The sequence below is a fragment of the Notolepis coatsorum genome (genome assembly GCF_963971535.1).
Source record: "Notolepis coatsorum genome assembly, chromosome: 3".
In the NCBI taxonomy this organism is placed as follows: Eukaryota; Metazoa; Chordata; class Actinopteri; order Aulopiformes; family Paralepididae; genus Notolepis; species Notolepis coatsorum.
In genome coordinates, this window is record NC_140167.1 from 156295624 (window position 1) to 156315961 (window position 20338).

The 20338-nt window shown below is 42.5% G+C and overlaps 1 protein-coding gene across 1 annotated transcript in view; it reads left to right on the forward strand.

Moving 5' to 3' along the window:
* fmnl2a (formin-like 2a) overlaps positions 1-20338 on the forward strand; it is a 286333-nt gene that overhangs the window by 173665 nt on the left and 92330 nt on the right. The window contains 2 exon segments of the mRNA XM_084310737.1: positions 17128-17236; positions 19948-20024. Of these exon segments, the coding sequence (XP_084166863.1) occupies positions 17128-17236; positions 19948-20024 (186 nt within the window).

The following is a 20338-nucleotide window of genomic DNA, read 5'->3' on the forward strand; positions in this document are numbered from 1 at the left end:
TGCAGGGCAGAAAATTGGAACTCTGGTGGACCTTGCTTCAGACACTAACTACATTACCCATAAGGCTGCGGGCAGACTAAGGTTACAGAGTGAGAAGATAACCTTAGTTGTGCATGGGGTTGGTGGAATGACCGTGAAGGTGGACACTGAAAGATATATCCTCAGAGTCAGAGTCAAGACTCCTAAAGGAACAGAGAGATCTCATCAGCTTGTCTGCTATGGCCTGGATGAGATTGCTAAAATCCACAAAGTGATTGAACCTGAGAAGCTGCAGAAATTCTTCCCAGAGGTCAAGCTTGAAGAATTGAAGAGGCCAGAGGAAGTTGAACTTCTCATCAGTCACAGAGATGGAAGACTAGCTCCACAGAGGGTGAGAGTTGTTGGAGACCTCGTTTTGTGGGAAAGCCCCTTGGGAAAGACAGTGGGCGGAGCACACCCAGACTTGTTTGAGGAAGTGGAGGTGGGAGCTCATGAGTCCAAAACACACTTTGCCCGCTCCATGAGAATGGCTGCTGTCAAGTATGAGGAGATCATCAGAAGCCCCACAACTGAGACAGCCCAGCAGCATGTGACTCAGGGAAAATTTACAGCGGACATTTTGAAGGCTGGGGGATTCTTTCTCAAACCTTGGGTTCGATCAGGGCAAAGTGGGAGGCAAGACACTGCAGCAAAAGTCATCCCAAGCAAAGAAGGACCAAAAACATTGGTTCTCCCCAATCAAATGAGGGAGGAGGACAACAAAGCCATGGGAATCGGATATCAGGTGGAGGATGACAAACTCTACATGATGACCTCAGTAAATTTTTCCGAAAAGGAAAATGAGAATAGGAAAGGATCTTCTCCAGGAGGAGGTGAGATCTGAGACACCCAACCCCCTGACTAGGAGTAGCTGGACTTTACGACCCAGTTGGGCTAGTTACACCTGCCAAGTGGAAGGGGGCAATCGTTGTCAGGAACGCATTCCAGGAAGCAGGGGGTGGAAAACTGACCAGAGAAACATGGGATAAACCACTCTCAGAGGGCCTCAGAGAAGAAGCTATTCATCTGTTTGAAGAGTATGTGCAGCTTGGTCAAATTAAATTCCACAGGAGCCTCACACCACCTGACTGGAAAGGAAAGCCATGGGGAATCACATTCTCAGACGGAAGTGACAAAACCTATGGCGCTGCGATGTATTTGAGGTGGGAAACGACAACAGGAGTTGAAGTCCGATTTGTGGAATCAAAAGCCAAGCTGACACCACTCTATCAAAAGGGAGAAGAAAAGTTCAGCAGCTTGTCCAGACTGGTCTGGATCATTGCCTGGGTGTGGCGAGCTGCCAAGAAGTGGCTGGAGAAAAAAGGCCAAGCCAAAGACGAATCAAAGTGGGAGGCAATGTCACTCATGGAAAGGTGCAAGAAAACCATGCTGGCTGTGAACAACTTTCCAGACACTACACTAAGCAGAGTGACAGTGTACAAAGATGTGGACTCTGGACTCCTAGCTTGTGGAGGCAGGATGCAGATGTTCAATGAAGACAAGAGTGCAGTGTGAAATGTTGCTGTGGGAGATGATGCCTTGAATGGTCAATACAAGTTGTAAAAGTGTAAATGCTTTCAGGAAAGCCATCCTAAGCGATGTACATGTAAGGACCTTCCCCAGCTATCCTGTACACATCGGAAAGCCAAAGAAAGGAGGGGGCACAGAAGCAAACACTAAAGGAACCGATAAGCTCTCGATTAAGATCCCAGCCACCATTCTTCACAGGGATGTCAGACGTCTGGTTATCATACTTCCTGCTGAAGAACAGCGAAATGCTTAAAGGACTGGTATGACCTCCTTGGGTTCAGTAACCAGGAGCTCAAGTGGGAGGTGTTAAGACAATGTCTACATTTATGTTTGTTTCATATTATATATTATTTATATTATATATATACAATGTGGGGATGGTTCATTTTTCCTAATGCATTCTAAGGGGTATGATTTGTGACAAGATGGCCGCCAACCCTGAGCTGCTGTGATGAGAGTTGATTGCTGCAGGGGGTAATGAGCAGCAATGCAATTCAGGTGTGAATGCCATCTTGGGGTGGGATAGGCAGAGAAAAAAAATTCTTTGCAGTGGAAGGACTAGTTTCCTTCAGTGGGAGAAGAATGCCCATTTAGAACTAGAAAAGAGGGAACCAAGTGAAAGAATCACTCCAGAGACGCCATTGGTTTTTTTTTTTTTTTTTTTTTAACTTAAATTTTTTATTAACGGTTATTTAGACAGACAGCACTTACAAAAAATAAATAATAAAAAATGAAGAGACTAGCATCACAATAAAAACAAAAAGAAAAAACAGTGCACATAAATATTTACATGGGTATCACATGGTTAGTTGTCTGGTTCCCCTACTGTTGTTTTCTAGGTATTTGATACAAAGGCTGATTGTGTATCTCCCTTAAACAGGCATAAACAGGTAATTCCTACTCAAAGACGATAAATGGTGACTAAGGTTTGTATGTGTGATCTGGGTCCAGAGACCCTCCTTGAGCTTCTTTCTTCCCTTCTCCTTCGTCCTTTTTTTTTTCTTTTTTTCTCTTGTTTATTAACTTTCACTTTGCCTTTTGGTTCACCCATACACAAACCACATCATCCCTGAATATTTAATATCACACCGTTAAACAGACATAAATAATAAGGTATAAAAGCATTCAGCAATTGTAATATCCCAAAAAACAAAAACAAAATAGAAAATATTAACTAAAGTACAGGTGTGTGACATGGGTTCATAGACCCTGCTTGAACATCTTTCCTCCTTTACCCTTCGCTCTCTTGTGTTGCATTTGGTTCTTCCTCTGTGATGTCGTTCTCGTTCCTTTTATAATCCTCCCACTTTCCCCATCTTTCCCCAAATTTCTCTTCCTGTAACCTCAGCATGTGTGTTATCCTTTCCATATCCTGTATTTCTTCCACTATTCCTACCCATTTTGCTATTGTCGGTGGGTCTTCCTTGTACCACAGTCTCGTTATTGCTTTTCTGGCCGCTATCAACATTATCTTTATTAAATATTTGTCCCCCCCTTGTATTCCCTCGTGTGTCAGGTCTCCTAAGTAAAGCACCAGTCCTGTTTGTGGTAGCCCGTATCCTAATATTCTGATCATTGCTTCCCCTATCTCCTCCCAATACCCCTTCAGCTTCTGACATCCCCAGAATATGTGCGTGTGATTTGCCCCCTCCTTCCCACACATCCTCCAGCATGCTTTTTGTGTTGGTGCATATTTTCCCTTCAGCTCTGGGGTTATAAAGAATCTGATTATGTTTTTCCATCCAAATTCTTTCCATATTCTCGATCCTGTTGTTGAATGTTGTACCTCACATATGTTCCCCCATTCCTTCCCTGTTATTCCTATCTCTAGTTCTCTCTCCCATTTCTCCCTTATATAATCGGTCGTGTGTCCCTTGCTGGTCATTATAGCCCGGTATATTGCTGATATTACTCTTCCTTGCCCCCCTTCGTATGCCCATACTATCATCTTTATTATTCCATTCTGTTCCTCGTCTTTGGCCCCCCTTATTTCTTTGTTGTAGTAATCTCTAACCTGTAGATATCTGAAGTGGTCCCTGTTTTCTAGTCCAAATTTCTCCTTTAATTTTTGTAGTGTCTGCATTTCTCCCTTCTCTATCATTTTGCATATCGCTGTTGCCCCCCCCCCCTCTCCCACCTTCTGAATCCATGGTCTAACCTCCCTGGTTTGAATCTCTTGTCATGTGCTACCCATCTCAGGACCCCTGACTGCTTCTCAAATTTGTGTGTTTTTACTACTCTGTTCCATATGGTCAAGGTGCATTTGGTGATTGGATCTAATAGTCCCTCTTTTTCTTTAAATAGTTCCCTATCCCCCACCAGAGCTTGTACCTTGTATCCCTCCCCTTCTTTTTCAATGTCTTTCCATCTTGCCTCATATCTGTCGTTACACCAGCACGTCACTGCTCTCAGTTGTGCTGCATAGTAATAATCTTGTAGGCTGGGTACTGCCATCCCTCCCTCTTCCTTTGGTAGTTGTAGTGTTTTATATCTGACCCGTGGTCTTCTCCCCGCCCATATGAACCTCGATATCAGTCTGTCCCACTCCCTGAATTGATTCTGTGGTATTTGTATCGGTAGTGACTGGAATAGGTACAGTAACCTTGATAGTATGTTCATTTTAATGACCTCTATTCTTGAATTGAAGTCCAAGGGCATTACTGTCCATCTCTCTAGGTCTCTCTTGATGTTCTGATTTATCTGTGTATAATTCGCCTCAAACAGTTTCTCCACCCCTCTCGTGATGTTCACCCCTAAGTATTTAATCTTGTCCATGTCCCATCTTATCCCGTACTGTTCTCTAATTTCCGTCGTTGGAGAATAGTTCCATGCTAAGGTCTGTGTCTTTGTCACGTTTAGTTTGTATCCTGAGTAGTGGCCATATTCCTTCAGTAGATCCATCAGTGCCGGGAAGCTCTTTTCTGGTTGCCTCATGTATACTATCACGTCGTCTGCAAATAGGCCTAGTTTATATTCCATTCCCTTTATCCTTACTCCCTTGATGTCCTCGGTCTGTCTGATCAGTTGTGCCAGTGGTTCTATGAAAACGGCGAAGAGCGTCGGTGAGAGACAACATCCCTGTCTGGTAGCCCTCTCTAATCTGATTCTATCCGTCAAGCTGCCATTCACCTTAACCCTCGCTGTCGGCTCTTGATATAGCGCCTTGATCATCTTCATCGCCCTCCCGTTCAGTCCGAACCTCATCAATGTTTTATATAAAAATGTCCAGCTCACACTGTCGAACGCTTTTTCTGCATCTAGGCTAATCAGTACCGCGCTACCCCCTTGTTTTTGTATCTCCTCTACTATGTGTAATGTCTTTCTCACGTTGTCCTGTGTCTGTCTCCCTTTAATAAATCCAGTTTGATCTTCATCTATAATGTCTGGCATAAACGTCTCAATCTTTTTGATATTATCGATGTATACATCTTGTAATCTACGTTGAGTATGGACACAGGTCTGAAACTACTACATAATTCCCTATCCTTCCCTTCCTTCGGTATCGTGGTGATTATGGCTTCCTTCCACGAGGGGGGCATTTTCCCCTCTTCCATCGTGTGTCTGAACGGCGCCCCTAACATGGGTGCTAATTCAGTTCTAAATGTCTTGTAGAATTCCGATGGGAATCCGTCGCTCCCCGGAGACTTGTTGTTTTTAGCTCTACTAATTGCATCTTCCAGTTCTTGTTCCGTAATTATTTTATTTAATTCTTCATTCTGTTCTTTCCCTATCGATGGTAACTCTAGCTTCTCCAGATATGTTTCTATTTCCTCTTCTCCCGCTGCTTTTGGCTGTGTGTATAATTTCTCATAGTATTCTCTAAATGTCCTCTCTATTTCAGCTGGGTCCCTCAATATTTCATTAGTCTTTGTATCCCTTATTGTGTGTATCGTGTTCAACTTCTGTTGCGTTCTAATTCTCCTAGCCAACAGTCTGGTCGCTTTTGGTCCCCCTTCATAGTACGTTTGTTTCATGAACCTCGCTTTCTTTTCTATTTCCGTCAATAATTCCCTATTTATCCTGGCCTTTACTTCTTTGATTTCTCCGAGCGTTTCCTGTTCTTTTGATATCTGGTGTCTCCCCTCTAGCTTCTTCAGCTTCCCTATCAGATTGTGATATGTCTCCGTTCTGGCCTTCTTCAGCATTGCTGTTTTTTTCCATCAATTTCCCCCTTATCACTACCTTCAGTGTGTCCCATAGAATGTTCGGGTCTACCGCCCCGTTGTCATTTTCTTCCTTATATCTGGCTATCTCCTCCTTGATCTGACTCACCACCCCTTTGTTATTTAATATTCCTACATTTAGTCTCCAAATCGTGTTCCTCCGTCTCCCTTCTAGATCTACTGTCAGATATATGGCACTGTGATCTGATATGTCCGCCACTCCTATACTGCTCTCCCGTGCCCTGTAACTGTCCCCCGTCGTCATCAAAAAGTAGTCTATTCTCGCATATGTCACGTGTGGGTGTGAGTAATGTGTGTATTCCCTGTCCATGGCGTGCATCCCCCTCCAAACGTCTGTAATTCCCATTTCCGTCATCTGAATATTCATATATCTACTGATGGGCGCCCGTCCTTTTCTAGTACTCGTGGTGTCTAGGTCGTGATTCAGTACTACGTTAAAATCTCCCGTACATATCAATATCCCTTCTAGTTCCATCACTATCAGGTCAAAAATGGTCTCATATAAATCCCTCTCACTCTCTGGGGGTGCATAAACATTTACTAACGTAACCATTTGGCCCTCCATTTTCCCCTTCACCAGAACAAACCTTCCCTCCTTGTCTCTTACTTCCTTGATCAATTCAAATTTGACTGTTTTTGATTAACGTGATTACTCCTCTCCTCTGGTTTTGTTCAAAGGAACTATAGTATGCATTTTCATATCCAAATCTCTTCAGTTTCTCATGACCCTGTGCTACCAAATGTGTCTCCTGCAGAAAAATCACTTCCATCTCACTTTTTTTACATTTCAACATCACTTTGCCCCTTTTTATCGCATTATTCATTCCATTAACGTTTAACGACATCATTTTTATACCTTTAACCCTTGTCATCTTTCTTCTTCTTTCGTCTGTCAGTCCCCCCCATGTCACACTCATTCCCCCCTCCGGTTGGAGCCTCCGCTCTCTTCACCGAATACATATAATGATTAACATAAATAAAAAACATAAACTTTACATAAAGTGCTCCCAAGGCGTTCGGGGGGTCCCTGTGTCCCCCCCTGTCCCCTGCTGGTGGGTGAGGGGTAATTGCCCTCCTAGCGAGGGGCCCCCTCCTGACGGCTTGGGAGTTTGAAACCCTTGCCCCCAATCGCTCGTCATATTTGTCCAGCTTTCTTACTGTTTTTTTTTTTTGCTTTCGAGCTCCTGGTCAAAAGCGCTCTGTCCTTCCTTTTGATCAAAGACCCTCTTTTCTTGGTCCCTCTCAATGTGACTCATATGTTTCATTGTCCCTCCTTCCTCCCATATCTGTGTGCGGTGTCTCCCGTGTACCCCTTATTATTTTCTTTTCCTCTCCTCTATTTTCTATGTGATGTCCATTTGTCCCCTTAATCCCTCCCAACTGTGTTACTCACAGCGTGTGTCTATGTATCTGTTTCAGTATGTTCTGTGTCTCGCCTATCAAACCTAGTTATATTTCCATTTATTTCCTCCATCAGCTTGTGTATTATGTGTCCATGTATACGTTACGTTCATTTCTATATCCTGCCTCTACCTGGGAATGTGTGCTTATGCATATGTTATTTCAGTTTCTATACTTTGTCTCTATTTGAATAGTTTTTTCAATCTCTTGTGCGTGTACTCATCCGTTCGCCTCCTCCCGCCTCCTCTCCGTCTGGCCTCCTCATCCGTCTCCGTCCTCGCTCCGTCACGTTTCACCTCCGCCTTCTCCTCTCTCCTCCCTCCGGTTTCGGTCTCCCACTCTGATCCACCTGCGGGCTCCCTCCAATCTCTGCTGCAGGCTCCGCGTCTGTTCCTCCCGCCTCCTTCCTTCTCCGTCCTCCGTCATCCGCATCCCTCGCCGTCTCATCTCTCGCTCCGCTTCTCGTGCCGTCGCGTACATTGCCGCCCCTTCCTCCCAGTGAATCCTTAGCGAGGTCATGGGTGACTGGAATCTCATTCCGTTTTCTTTCAGGGTTTTCTTCAGTCCCGCGTAGGACCTGCGTGTTATCGCTACCGCTGTCGAGTAGTCGTGATCAAATGATAGTCTTTTCCCTTAGATTTCAATCTTCTTGGTCCACGCGGTTCTGAGTACCAATTCCTTAACCTCGAATCTCAGAAAGTTAATAATCACCGCCCTCGGAGGTCTGTCCGGTTGTGGTCTCGGAGCCAACGCCCTGTGGGCCCTCTGTATCTCCATTTTTTCCAGTCCCGTTTCCTTCAGTTGTTCTTTGATAAGCTTTTCCACATATAGGGTCACCGATTCCCCTTCGACTCCTTCTTTCAGTCCCCATACTCTGATGTTATTTCTCCGTGACCTCCCCTCCATGTCCGACATCTTTGTCTCCATCTGTTCTTGTTTCTGAATCACACATGTTAATACCTCGTGTATCTCCGTGTTCCATTCCTCCGCGTGTGCCGTCCTAGTCTGTTACTCGGTCACGTTTCTGTCCTGTTCCGCCATCTTCTCCTCCACCCTTTTGATTTCTGTATTCATTTCACCTCTGAAGTCCTCCTGTTCCTTCCTCAATTCCTCCCGTAGCTTCCCAATATCATTCCTTATCGTGTCCGTGTTCAGTTTTATCGCCGCTGTTATGTTCTCCAGTATCCCGGCCTGCATGATCACGGCCCATCCTGGCATTCCCGTGTCTGCCTCAGCGGTACCTCCCCCTTCTTTCGCCTGGCTTTTCTCGGCTTCGCTTCGGGGATTCTGTTTCTTCAGATTCTCTCCTTCTCGTATGTTCTCCATTTCTATTTCCTTCACAATCGTTGTCTCTTCCTTACTTCTCGTGAGCATTTTCCTTTTTAATTACTTTTCGGGTCTTTTTTTATCCGTTTTTTCACTCATTTGACCAGGAGCTCTATCGCACGTGTGTTACCCGTCTGCTCTCATACCGGAAGTCGACGCCATTGGTTTTCAACCTACTTCTAATGATGCAACAAATGATGATGTGTTGGAGCAAAAAGTCATTAAAATCTGCAATATGAAGTCGAGTTGTCCCAGCGTCCTCTGTTGAGGTTCAAGCCGTTTTCAAGTTTGGGCAGCACTGGTACCAAAGGGGGGGAAAAAACACATAACTTGACAGTTATATTGTTTACACTGCCTATTTTTTATTCAATTTTTGTTTTTACTTCTCCACTGTATAGATAATTTTACAACCTGTATCATGTCTTCTACTACCTGTACCTCCCCTCCCCCCATGCTGCTATGATGCCTGAATTTCCCCAAGGGGATCAATAGAGGAATATCTTATCTTATCTTACTCCAAAACACAGATCTCATCCAATTATGTATATTAATATTATTATTATTATTATTATTATTATTATTATTATTATTATTATTATTATTATTATTATTATTATTATTATTATTATGAATACTACTACTACTAATAATAATCATAGTATTCTGACTTCACCAAGTCTCTCTTTGTCTTTCCCTTGACGTCTCGGTGCAGTGCTTCCATTGACTCCCACCGCAGGCCTGTAAGCCCCTGGTCTGTGGGGTTAACTCTTTAAGACTCGCCACACAATAGGACCCATTGACAAAACCTGCCTCGTGCATAATCCTGCTTTAATCCATATTCCTGTTTTACATTAGTTGTAAACGTATACAAGTATCATAGTGCTACTGTGCAGGTTGTGATGGTATTTAGTATCCAGTATTCAGTATTTAGTATGTTAATATTTAGTATTTTAGTATTTAATATTTAGTATTCAGTATTTAGTATTCAGTATGTAATATTTAGTATTCAGTATTTAGTATTCAGTATTTAATATTTAGTATTCAGTATTCAGTATTTAATATTTAGTATTCAGTATTTAGTATTCAGTATTTAGTATTCAGTATTTAATATTCAGTATTTAATATTCAGTATTCAGTATTTAGTATTCAGTATTCGGTATTTAGTATTCAGTATTTAATATTTAGTATTCAGTATTTAATATTCAGTATTTAGTATTCGGTATTTAGTATTCAGTATTCTGTAGTATTTTCAGGCTGCAGTTCAGCTGAACTGGAACTCTCCCCCTTTAAGGAACATTTTATGAATATAAAATAAAAATTCTGCTGATGGTAATTGTTGGTCAACCCCCCTCACACACACACGCACGCACACACGCACGCACACACACCTTGCCTCTAAATGCACCACAATGAGCAGGTTGTCACTGGTTGGCCGAGCTGTTTTAACCCTATGTGTTCTGACCCGCTCCTCAGCCTGCTGTTCACCCTCCCAGGAAACAAAGCCAGGCAGGTCTCCACCTCACGCTGCTCACTGACCCTGCCACACACACACACACTCACACACACACACACACAGGCATGCACACACACACACAGTCGCACACACACACCTCTAACACGCACACACCTCTACCCCTCACTATATTGAATGCCTCCCTGCCCCCCCGCCCCGCTTGTTTGTCCTGCTGTTGTGAGGTGTTTGTGCTGCCAGCCTGAATTCTCCTTTGTCCATGTGTTTCCTGCTGTCAATGGTTCCTGCTGTCAGTGGTTTCTGCTGTCTGTGGTTCCTGCTGTCAGTGGTTTCTGCTGTCTGTGGTTCCTGCTGTCAGTGGTTCCTGCTGTCAGTGGTTCCTGCTGTCAGTGGTTCCTGGTTCCTGCTGTCAGTGGTTCCTGCTGTCAGTGGTTCCTGCTGTCAGTGGTTCCTGGTTCCTGCTGTCAGTGGTTCCTGCTGTCAGTGGTTCCTGCTGTCAGTGGTTCCTGGTTCCTGCTGTCAGTGGTTCCTGCTGTCAGTGGTTCCTGCTGTCGGTGGTTCCTGCTGTCAGTGGTTCCTGCTGTCAGTGGTTCCTGCTGTCAGTGGTTCCTGCTGTCGGTGGTTCCTGCTGTCAGTGGTTCCTGCTGTCGGTGGTTCCTGCTGTCGGTGGTTCCTGCTGTCGGTGGTTCCTGCTTTCAGTAGTTCCTGGTCTAGTTTCATTCTACTGAGCTGCTATACAGGCTGGAACTAGTAGGCATAGCTTCAGTAGATTACATTAGATTTAAATGTATTGTCATCATCATACAGCACAAGTACAAAACAATCACAATGTTGTTACGGTATTACTGTGTCCGTCATCATCCTGTACACAGAGGCTTTATCACTTGTTGTGATTGTGTGTGTTGTGTAATTCAGTGTCACTCAACATTTGGATGTCAATTTAAACAACCGTGTGTATCTTTTTTTTTTTTTTTTTTAAATAATGCCGACTCAAAGGACCCAGAGCACCATGAGCCTTTCTAAGTGTCCTCAAGCACAACGGTATGTGTTTAAAGAGCTACCTGGAGTTACCTAGTCATCCTATCTGTGTTTACTCCAGTCCCCTAGTCTCCAGTCATAGTCTTGAGTTTCAAGTGTTTGGTGGTGTAGTTGTTAGGTGTTATGTAGAAGATACTATGTGTTTTTTATCATAGTGTTCGGTGGTGTAGTTGTTTGGTGTTATGTAGAAGATACTATGTGTTTTTTTATCATAGTGTTTGGTGGTGTAGTTGTTAGGTGTTATGTAGAATATACTATGTGTTTTTTTTATCATAGTGTTCGGTGGTGTAGTTGTTAGGTGTTATGTAGAAGATACTATGTGTTTTTTATCATAGTGTTTGGTGGTGTAGTTGTTAGGTGTTATGTAGAAGATAATATGTGTTTATTATCATTCATAGGGTTACACTTTGGGAACATGTAGTGGATCATTTATTTATCATAGTTACACTTTGCGACCATTTTAACACTTTAACTGCCGGAAGACGCTTTTAGGCGTCCTTCCCCGCCATGCTCAAGTTGCCGAGGACGCCGTAACTCGTCTTTGATATCAATATTTCAAAAATCTGTGATCGAAATCATATTTTCTTTCCGGAGCCCTGAGATGTACTGGTGAGCTCCCATCAACTGTTTAACGGTTCGAGAGCGCCATCCGGTGGCCGATCGGCAGATCGGCCAAGAGGGAGGGGCTCGCCAAACAGGAAGTGCTCATCCTATGTGCTCCGGGCACTCGCGATCGGTAGCCGGACTCCATCTCAACACACTGGATGATCAATCGCTCGCCCTAACTCAATAAACAACGTTATTTGGACGTATATAGTAGTATACAACCTGGAAATGGTTCTTCAGGATAAACATCCCATAATCGAAAACGGTCTACACCACGCTGATCGTCCAACGGCGCGAGGAAGATACGGTAAGATTCAGCGTTATTTTTGAACGTGTTCGATATAAACTGCTCTGATGAACATATGACCCACACTAGATGAATGATATAATGCTGCCCACGGAATTATAAACGATCCCCCGCCCATCCGGTCATCATCAGATGATACGTAGAAACGTCTAGAAGTACGCCCAATTGAATTTTTTTATATCGCGCCGATTGCCATCAAACTGTATTTCATCATCAATATAATGCATTTGGGGCTATAGATCACGTTCTGGAGAAAGCTGCAGAAAGAGATGAAAACATACTTATACATTAGACCATATTTTACTATGAATATGTGAATGAAAAAGTTTAACGTTGCTACACAATGAACAATACATATAGGACTTTGAATGGGCCATAATAATGGCAATTTAGCAATAGAATTTAAAAAGTTATAGCCCTGCAAAGAAGGGGTACTTATCCATAGACAAATAGAGCTGGCAACCTATGGTATATCATGAATTTAGCCTTAGGCAATCAAAGTGTTAACTGAGGGGATGTATTGTAATGTATTTTAATGTATTTATTTGTATGTATTTTAGTGTATTTAGTGTAACCTATACTGATTCCTACTGTGTTTTAATTATTCCTACTGTGTTTTAATTATTGTACTATGTTTTAATTATTGTTGTGCTCATGTCACCTGCCCCAGAGACTACAGTTGAAAATTAGCCAACTTGGCTAAACTGGCATATTTACAGTCAAATGTTCCTTAATATGCACTGTCTCTGTATTTTAAACCAATAAATACAAATACAAAAAATGTAGTGGATCATTTATTTATCATAGTTACACTTTGGGAACATGTAATGGACAATTTATTTATCAGAGTTACACTTTGGGAACATGTAGTGGATCATTTATTTATCATAGTTACACTTTGGGAACATGTAGGCCTAGTGGATAATTTCTTTATCATAGTTACACTTTGGGAACATGTAGTGGATCATTTCTTTATCATAGTTACACTTTGGGAACATGTAGTGGATTGTTTCTTTATCATAGTTACACTTTGGGAACATGTAGTGGATTGTTTCTTTATCATAGTTACACTTTGGGAACATGTAGTGGATCATTTCTTTATCATAGTTACACTTTGGGAACATGTAGTGGATAATTTCTTTATCATAGTTACACTTTGGGAACATGTAGTGGATCATTTCTGATTTATCCCAATATTTCTCTGAAATATTTGAGTGTCAGTTGAAAATGACTACATCACACTCAGTTCCCCAATATGATGCACATTAACTGTGATTATCTAATATTTGATTAGATTAGATTAAATTCAAATGTATTGGCATCATACAGCACAAGTACAGTACAACAAAAATAAGTTTGGCATTCAACCAGAGTGCAAATGTAGCGGTAAAGTGCAATAGTAATATACAATGTACAGGTGATTAAACTAAAATATATAAATTAGTACTACTGAGTAATAGTGCTAATCAGGTGTATGTACAGAGTTGTAGTATTAATATGTACAGTGATACAGGTAATCATTAACAGTATATATAACAATATATAATTTCCAACACCTAAAGTATTATGATATGAAAGTATTATATATATAGTTTTAGCTCCACACATTTTATGTTCTTTTACTCTTTTACTAGTTTTAGCCCTTCTTATTTGACTCTTTTACTAGTTTTAGTCCTACTTATTTTATGTTCTTCTTACTCTTACTAGTTTTTATGTTCTTCTACACTGTAGCGCCTTGAGATTTGTTCCACAAATATAAAGCTCTCCTACAAATTGAATATATATATATATATATATATATATATATATATATATATATATATATATATATATTGTACACTGAATATTGTGATATTTATGTTGTAATATGTTAATAATATGCCATTATTCCCTGGTACGTTGTTTGTACCACGTGAGAAAGGACTTGTGTTCATGTTGTAGTTGTAACTTGTTTGGCGCCAGGCAGGTGTCACGACATTCTAAATGGAACAGACTTCTAAACACAGGCAGACAAACACAGACAGACAGACAGACAGACAGACAGACAGACAGACAGACAGACAGACGCAGCAGCACTTGCACGCATGTTGATAAACATAATGAAGAATACTAAACTTTCACGACTGCATCATAAAAGCTAACGACCTGTAACATCACTGTGTAGAATAGACCTCACCATTGATTTGTCCTTATGTATCCCTTATTCCTTATGTCTTAAGACCCTGCCCCCTCCTCTTCCTCAGAGAGAGAGAGAGAGAGAGAGGGGCACCGCACCACGTTGTGACTCAAGTCGGAGTCACACCCCGAGGCCTGACATGAATCAGTGTGTGTGTGTGTATCTGTCGCCTCAAGACATGTTTTATTTCCTAGAACTGTGGCAAAGTGCACCTCGTGACAAGGGTCTGAAAATAAACCCTGTGTTTGGTCCCGACCAGCTACTCTCATTATGAGCTGTCCTCGCTACTCTACTCTACTCTACTCTACTCTACTCTACTCTACTCTACTCTATTCTACTATATTCTACTCTACTCTGCTCTACTCTACTCTACTCTACTCTATTCTACTCTACTCTACTCTGCTCTGCTCTACTCTACTTTGCTCTATTCTACTCTGCTCTGCTCTACTCTGCTCTACTCTATTCTGCTCTACTCTACTCTGCTCTGCTCTACTCTACTCTACTTTGCTCTACTCTACTCTACTCTGCTCTACTCTACTCTGCTCTACTCTATTCTGCTCTACTCTACTCTGCTCTGCTCTACTCTACTCTACTTTGCTCTATTCTACTCTACTCTACTCTACTCTACTCTACTCTATTCTGCTCTACTCTACTCTGCTCTACTCTACTTTGCTCTATTCTACTCTGCTCTGCTCTGCTCTATTCTACTATATTCTACTCTACTATATTCTACTCTACTCTATTCTGCTCTACTCTACTCTGCTCTGCTCTACTCTACTCTACTTTGCTCTATTCTACTCTACTCTGCTCTGCTCTGCTCTATTCTACTCTGCTCTATTCTACTATATTATACTCTACTCTATTCTGCTCTACTCTACTCTACTCTATTATATTCTGCTCTATTCTACTCTACTCTACTTTACTCTACTATATTCTACTCTACTCTATTCTGCTCTACTCTATTCTGCTCTATTCTACTCTACTCTGCTCTACTCTACTCTGCTCTGCTCTACTCTATTCTGCTCTATCCTACTCTACTCTACTCTATTTTACTATATTCTACTCTACTCTGCTCTACTCTACTCTACTCTACTATATTCTACTCTACTCTACTCTGCTCTGCTCTACTATACTCTGCTCTACTCTATTCTGCTCTACTCTACTATGCTCTACTCTACTCTATTTTACTATATTCTACTCTACTCTGCTCTATTCTACTCTACTATACTCTGCTCTACTCTACTCTATTCTGCTCTACTCTACTCTACTCTATTTTACTCTGCTCTGCTCTATTCTACTCTACTCTACACTACTCTACTCTCGTAGTCCAGCGCCGTACCAGAGGAGAAAGCCCTGTATCTACCCCCCCCCCCCCCCCCTGTCTTGTCCCCTCAAAAGCCCAGTAGCCCCTCCTCCCTGGTTGTGTCCCCTCAAAAGCCCAGTAGCCCCTCCTCCCTGGTCGTGTCCCCTCAAAACCCCAGTAGCCCCTCCTCCCTGGTCTTGTCCCCTCAAAGGCCCACAAGATCTACTGCCCTGCATGCAAATGACGTGCCGCTGTTGTTCTACTTGTAAAGTGATATCTTTGTGCAGGATAGTTAAATTAAAACAATCACAGGGGCACCCCCTGAGTCTCCCTGGCAAGGCTGTAGATTATACGGCCCTTTTGTGTGTGTGTTAATGTAACTTGGAGGTCTTCCTGGTCTTGTAGGGGAGGTGTGTGTGTGTGTGTGTGTGTGTGTGTGTGTGTGTGTGTGTGTGTGTGTGTGTGTGTGTGTGTGTGTGTGTGTGTGTGTGTGTGTGTGTGTGTGTGTGTGTGTGTGTGTGTGTGTGTGTGTGTGTGTGTGTGTGTGTGTGTGTGTGTGTGTGTGTGTGTGTGTGTGTGTGTGTGTGTGTGTGTGTGTGTGTGTGTGTGTGTGTGTGTGTGTGTGTGTGTAACATGGAGGTCTTCCTGGTCTCGTAGGGGAGGTGTGTGTGTTAATGTAACGTGGAGGTCTTCCTGGTCTCGTAGGGGAGGTGTGTGTGTTAACGTGGCGGTTTCCTGGTCTCATAGGGGAGGTGTGTGTGTGTGTTAATGTAACGTGGAGGTCTTCCTGGTCTTGTAAGGGAGGTATGTGTGTTAATGTAACGTGGAGGTCTTCCTGGTCTCGTAGGGGAGGTGTGTGTGTATGTGTGTTAATGTACATGGAGATCTTGACTTCCTGGTCTCGTAGGGGAGGTGTGTGTGTGTTAATGTAACATGGAGATCTTGACTTCCTGGTCTCGTAGGGGAGGTGTGTGTGTGTTAATGTTTCAAGTTTCTTTATTAGTTGTCATACAGAAGTACAGAATACTTTTATACAAAATGCTTCTTTCTGTTACGCTCCAGAGACTGTGCTAGACAAAAATAGATAACTATAAAATAAGTATAGCAAGTATAAAAAGAAGTCAAGTACGTAGACAAAAGTGTTCAGTATATACATATATGCAATGTGCAATGCAGAGTAGAAGTAACTTACAATATACTATACAGTACAAAGCAGAAATGGGATGAGGTACAATTTAGGTACAATTTACAGTAGGTGTAATGAGGTATGGGTTGTAGTGCAAATTCTTTACCAATAAATATAAAGTGTGTTTAGGTGTTCTAAAGTGGGTAAAGTGGGTGCTGCAGTGAGTTGTTTGTTTTAAAGTGAGTGTGTGCGTGTGGATGTGTGTGCTGTGGGTGCATTTGATGGTTGATACATGGTGTTAATGTAACGTGGAGGTCTTGACTTCCTGGTCTCGTAGGGGAGGTGTGTGTTTACGTAGTTTATAAATGGCATCTGGTCTTTCTCAAGCCATGCGTTTGTGTTTTTGTTTGTTTGCATTCAGAAACATTTCAACGTTGCCCAAGTCGTCTTTCGCTTCTCAAGCACCACTATTTAAGATGCACTTGATAAGGCATGGTGTAATACATTATTATACCATATCATTTGTATGTGGTAATGTGGAGTTTTCAAATGTTTTTATGACCCTTCTTGACATTAGTCAGTACTTGTTTATATGTCTATAAAAGCCCTTTTGTGTTGAGCCGCTCTGTCCTCTGTTTCAGGTGCAACACGCTGCCCAGCAGGAGAACTCTGAAGAACTCCAGACTGGTTTGTAAGAAGGACGACGTCCACGTCTGCATCATGTGCCTGAGGGCCATTATGAACTACCAGGTTAGTCACTATCAGGGCTGTTGTCCCCTGAGGGCCATTATGAACTACCAGGTCAGTCACTATCAGGGCTGTTGTCCCCTGAGGGCCATTATGAACTACCAGGTCAGTCACTATCAGGGCTGTTGTCCCCTGAGGGCCATTATGAACTACCAAGTCAGTCACTATCAGGGCTGTTGTCCCCAACTAACTACCAGGTCAGTCACTATTAGGGCTGCTGTCCCCGACTAACTACCAGGTCAGTCACTATCAGGGCTGTTGTCCCCAACTAACTACCAGGTCAGGCACTATCAGGGCTGTTGTCCCGGACTAACTACCAGGTCAGTCACTATTAGGGCTGCTGTCCCCGACTAACTACCAGGTCAGTCACTACTAGGGCTGTCTGTCCCCGACTAAGGACTTGTATAGTCGACTTGTAGTCGCCAAAATCTGCAGATAGTCGACTATTAAAATTAAAAAGTATGATTTTTTTTTTTTTTTATATATTTTTTTATCATTCCATTTGGGCTGTGGGGCCTCTTAACTCGCTTTCACACCAGAGCTGTTTAGTCCGGACTATCGGACCAGAATTCGATAGTCCGCTTTTTTGGGTTTGGTCTCGGTTCGCTTCATCGGACAAAACGCGGACCAAATATAGGAAGTCATCTGATAAACTGTGCATCTTGGGTAGAAGGAAAAAAAAAAACACTGCGGCTTATTATTATTATTATTATTATTATTATTATTATTATTATTATTATTATTATTACCGCGGCGCGCGGCATTCACTGCAAAACAAGCACACTGTACACATATGGGCAGAAGACCAAATAAAACAGCTACTTGTGGGCACTCATAAAAACAACGCGGTGTACAAGTTGTTTAGCGAGAGGATGGTGGTAATGGGCTTCAATAGAACAATGGATCAATGCCACGTCAAAATATAAAACTCCGCCTCCGCTGATCTGGAGTCAGACAGGGCTTGCAGTCCACACACACACAGACACACACACACACACGCGCGCGCGCACACACGGGCTCGCAGCCACACACACACATTTCCACTCTCTATTGTCCAATAGACGAGCGCCCTTTTCGACCGTGTGACATTGTTCAGAAAGTTTAGTGCGCTTGACAAATTGCTGTGTGAATGCAGACGAACCAAATGAAGAATGCAACAATGTTGCAACTTCACCCCCCGAACCGCACCAAGTCCACCAAAACTATATGTGAAAGCGCCCTTAGCAAGCGCCCCCAAAATTGGCCATTTTAGTTTTCGTTTTTGAGGACTGCATACTTTTTTTGCAAACCAAAACAACATACTTTATACTTATAGCACATGCATGAGCCTGGTCTCTTTTGAAAGATGACATTCTGAAGTTTCTGATTCCAGAAACAAATTTCAATTTTAGTGCTAACGTAATAGAGTAACATAGGTCTGAACTTGAGTTGTAGAAAAACGTGTTACTCAAGTCTTTCTGTAGTAGTTAGTAGTCCAGAGATAGTATTTCCCCAGAAGGTGGTATGGCTTACAAATCCAGACGGAGCCATAGCCTGAAGCTGTAGTACATATCCAAATTTAATAAAGATCCATTCAGAAATGAGTGATTAGGAGTGATTTTGGTAAACTGTGTACAAAGAAAAACTCAGTTTTCTCAAAGACTTCAATTCATTTGGCTTCCTGTTAAAGAATTTAGTTGTTCACCTAGATCCTTGATTCACACATCCCCACATGGGGTATCATTGGAAGCCACACTCATTGGCTACAATGATCCACAATAATTTTCGAGATCGGCTCTAGATTGACGGAACTACTGCAGCCTGAGTCGGGAGTGGTATTTTGCGCAATACCGTGTACTTTGCACAAGCCTCAAATACCGGCATGTAACCGCTGAATGGATTTTGACGGATTTTGTCGCTATCGACAGGCAACAAATAAGCCTTCAATTCTATATATATATTGTATTACAAAATATGCACACCCGAGCCACCGGTTGCAAAAAGTCCAGAAAACCGTTGCAGCTTAAGAGGTTTGTCTGAAGGAGTCGACGGAAGGCTTCTTGTCCTCTGCGAAAGCATGCAATTGGTCCACTGATGTATACATCTTGATATTTGTCTAGTCTAGTGTGTTAGATGGGTGAAATCTTCTTTCAGTGCCTCTGTGCCCGTTTTCTTAGGCAGTTAGCCTCTGGTATGCGCGCCATTAGCGTTAGCCACGCTTCTAGGCCTCTTTTTCTTTTGGAAAGAATGATGAACTACCTGAAGAATTATGAACTACCAGGTCACTCACTATTAGGAACTACCAGGTTAGTCACTATTATTGAAGTGTGTCCTGTTGGAGGGAAGCACACATCCATCTCAGGCCAGAATCCAATTTGTTCCTCTGCCATGTTTCTACTGACCCTCAAGTTCCTGATTTATTATGTAAAAGGAGGCACTCACTCACTCTCTCTCTTTCTTTCTCTATCTCTCTCCCTCTTTCTTTCTCTCTCTCTCTTTCTTTCTTTCTATCTCTCTCTCTTTCTTTCTCTATCTCCCCCTCTCTCTCTCTCTCCTCTCTCTCTTTCTTTCTCTCTCTCTCCCTCTTTCTTTCTCTCCCTCTTTCTCTTTCTTTATCTCTCTCTTTCTTTCTATCTCCCTCCCTCTTTCTCTTTCTTTCTCCATCTCTCTCTCTCTCCCTTTATTTCTCTCTCTCCCTCTTTCTTTCTCTATCTCTCCCCCCCCTCTCTCTCTAGTATGGCTTCAACATGGTAATGTCCCACCCACATGCTGTGAATGAAATTGCACTAAGTCTCAACAACAAGAACCCCAGGTAAGGTCTTAGTAGTCTAATAGTAATTAACTCAAACTTTTGACAGACATTTCAGTTTATTTCACAACAATAGACATTCTTTCTGTATTTTGAATTTCTCTAAATATCATTATCGGCATTGGCCATTGAAATAAACCCTCTTAGTCAGCCACTAGCTAGTAGAATGTAGTTCAATCCAGACGGTTGTTGTGCTAGTAGACTGTGGTAGCTCTACCCAGACTGTTGTTGTGCTAGCATACTGTGGTGTTTGTAGAGAGAGAGAGAGAGAGAGCGAGAGAGAGAGAGCGAGAGAGAGAGAGAGAGAGCGAGAGAGA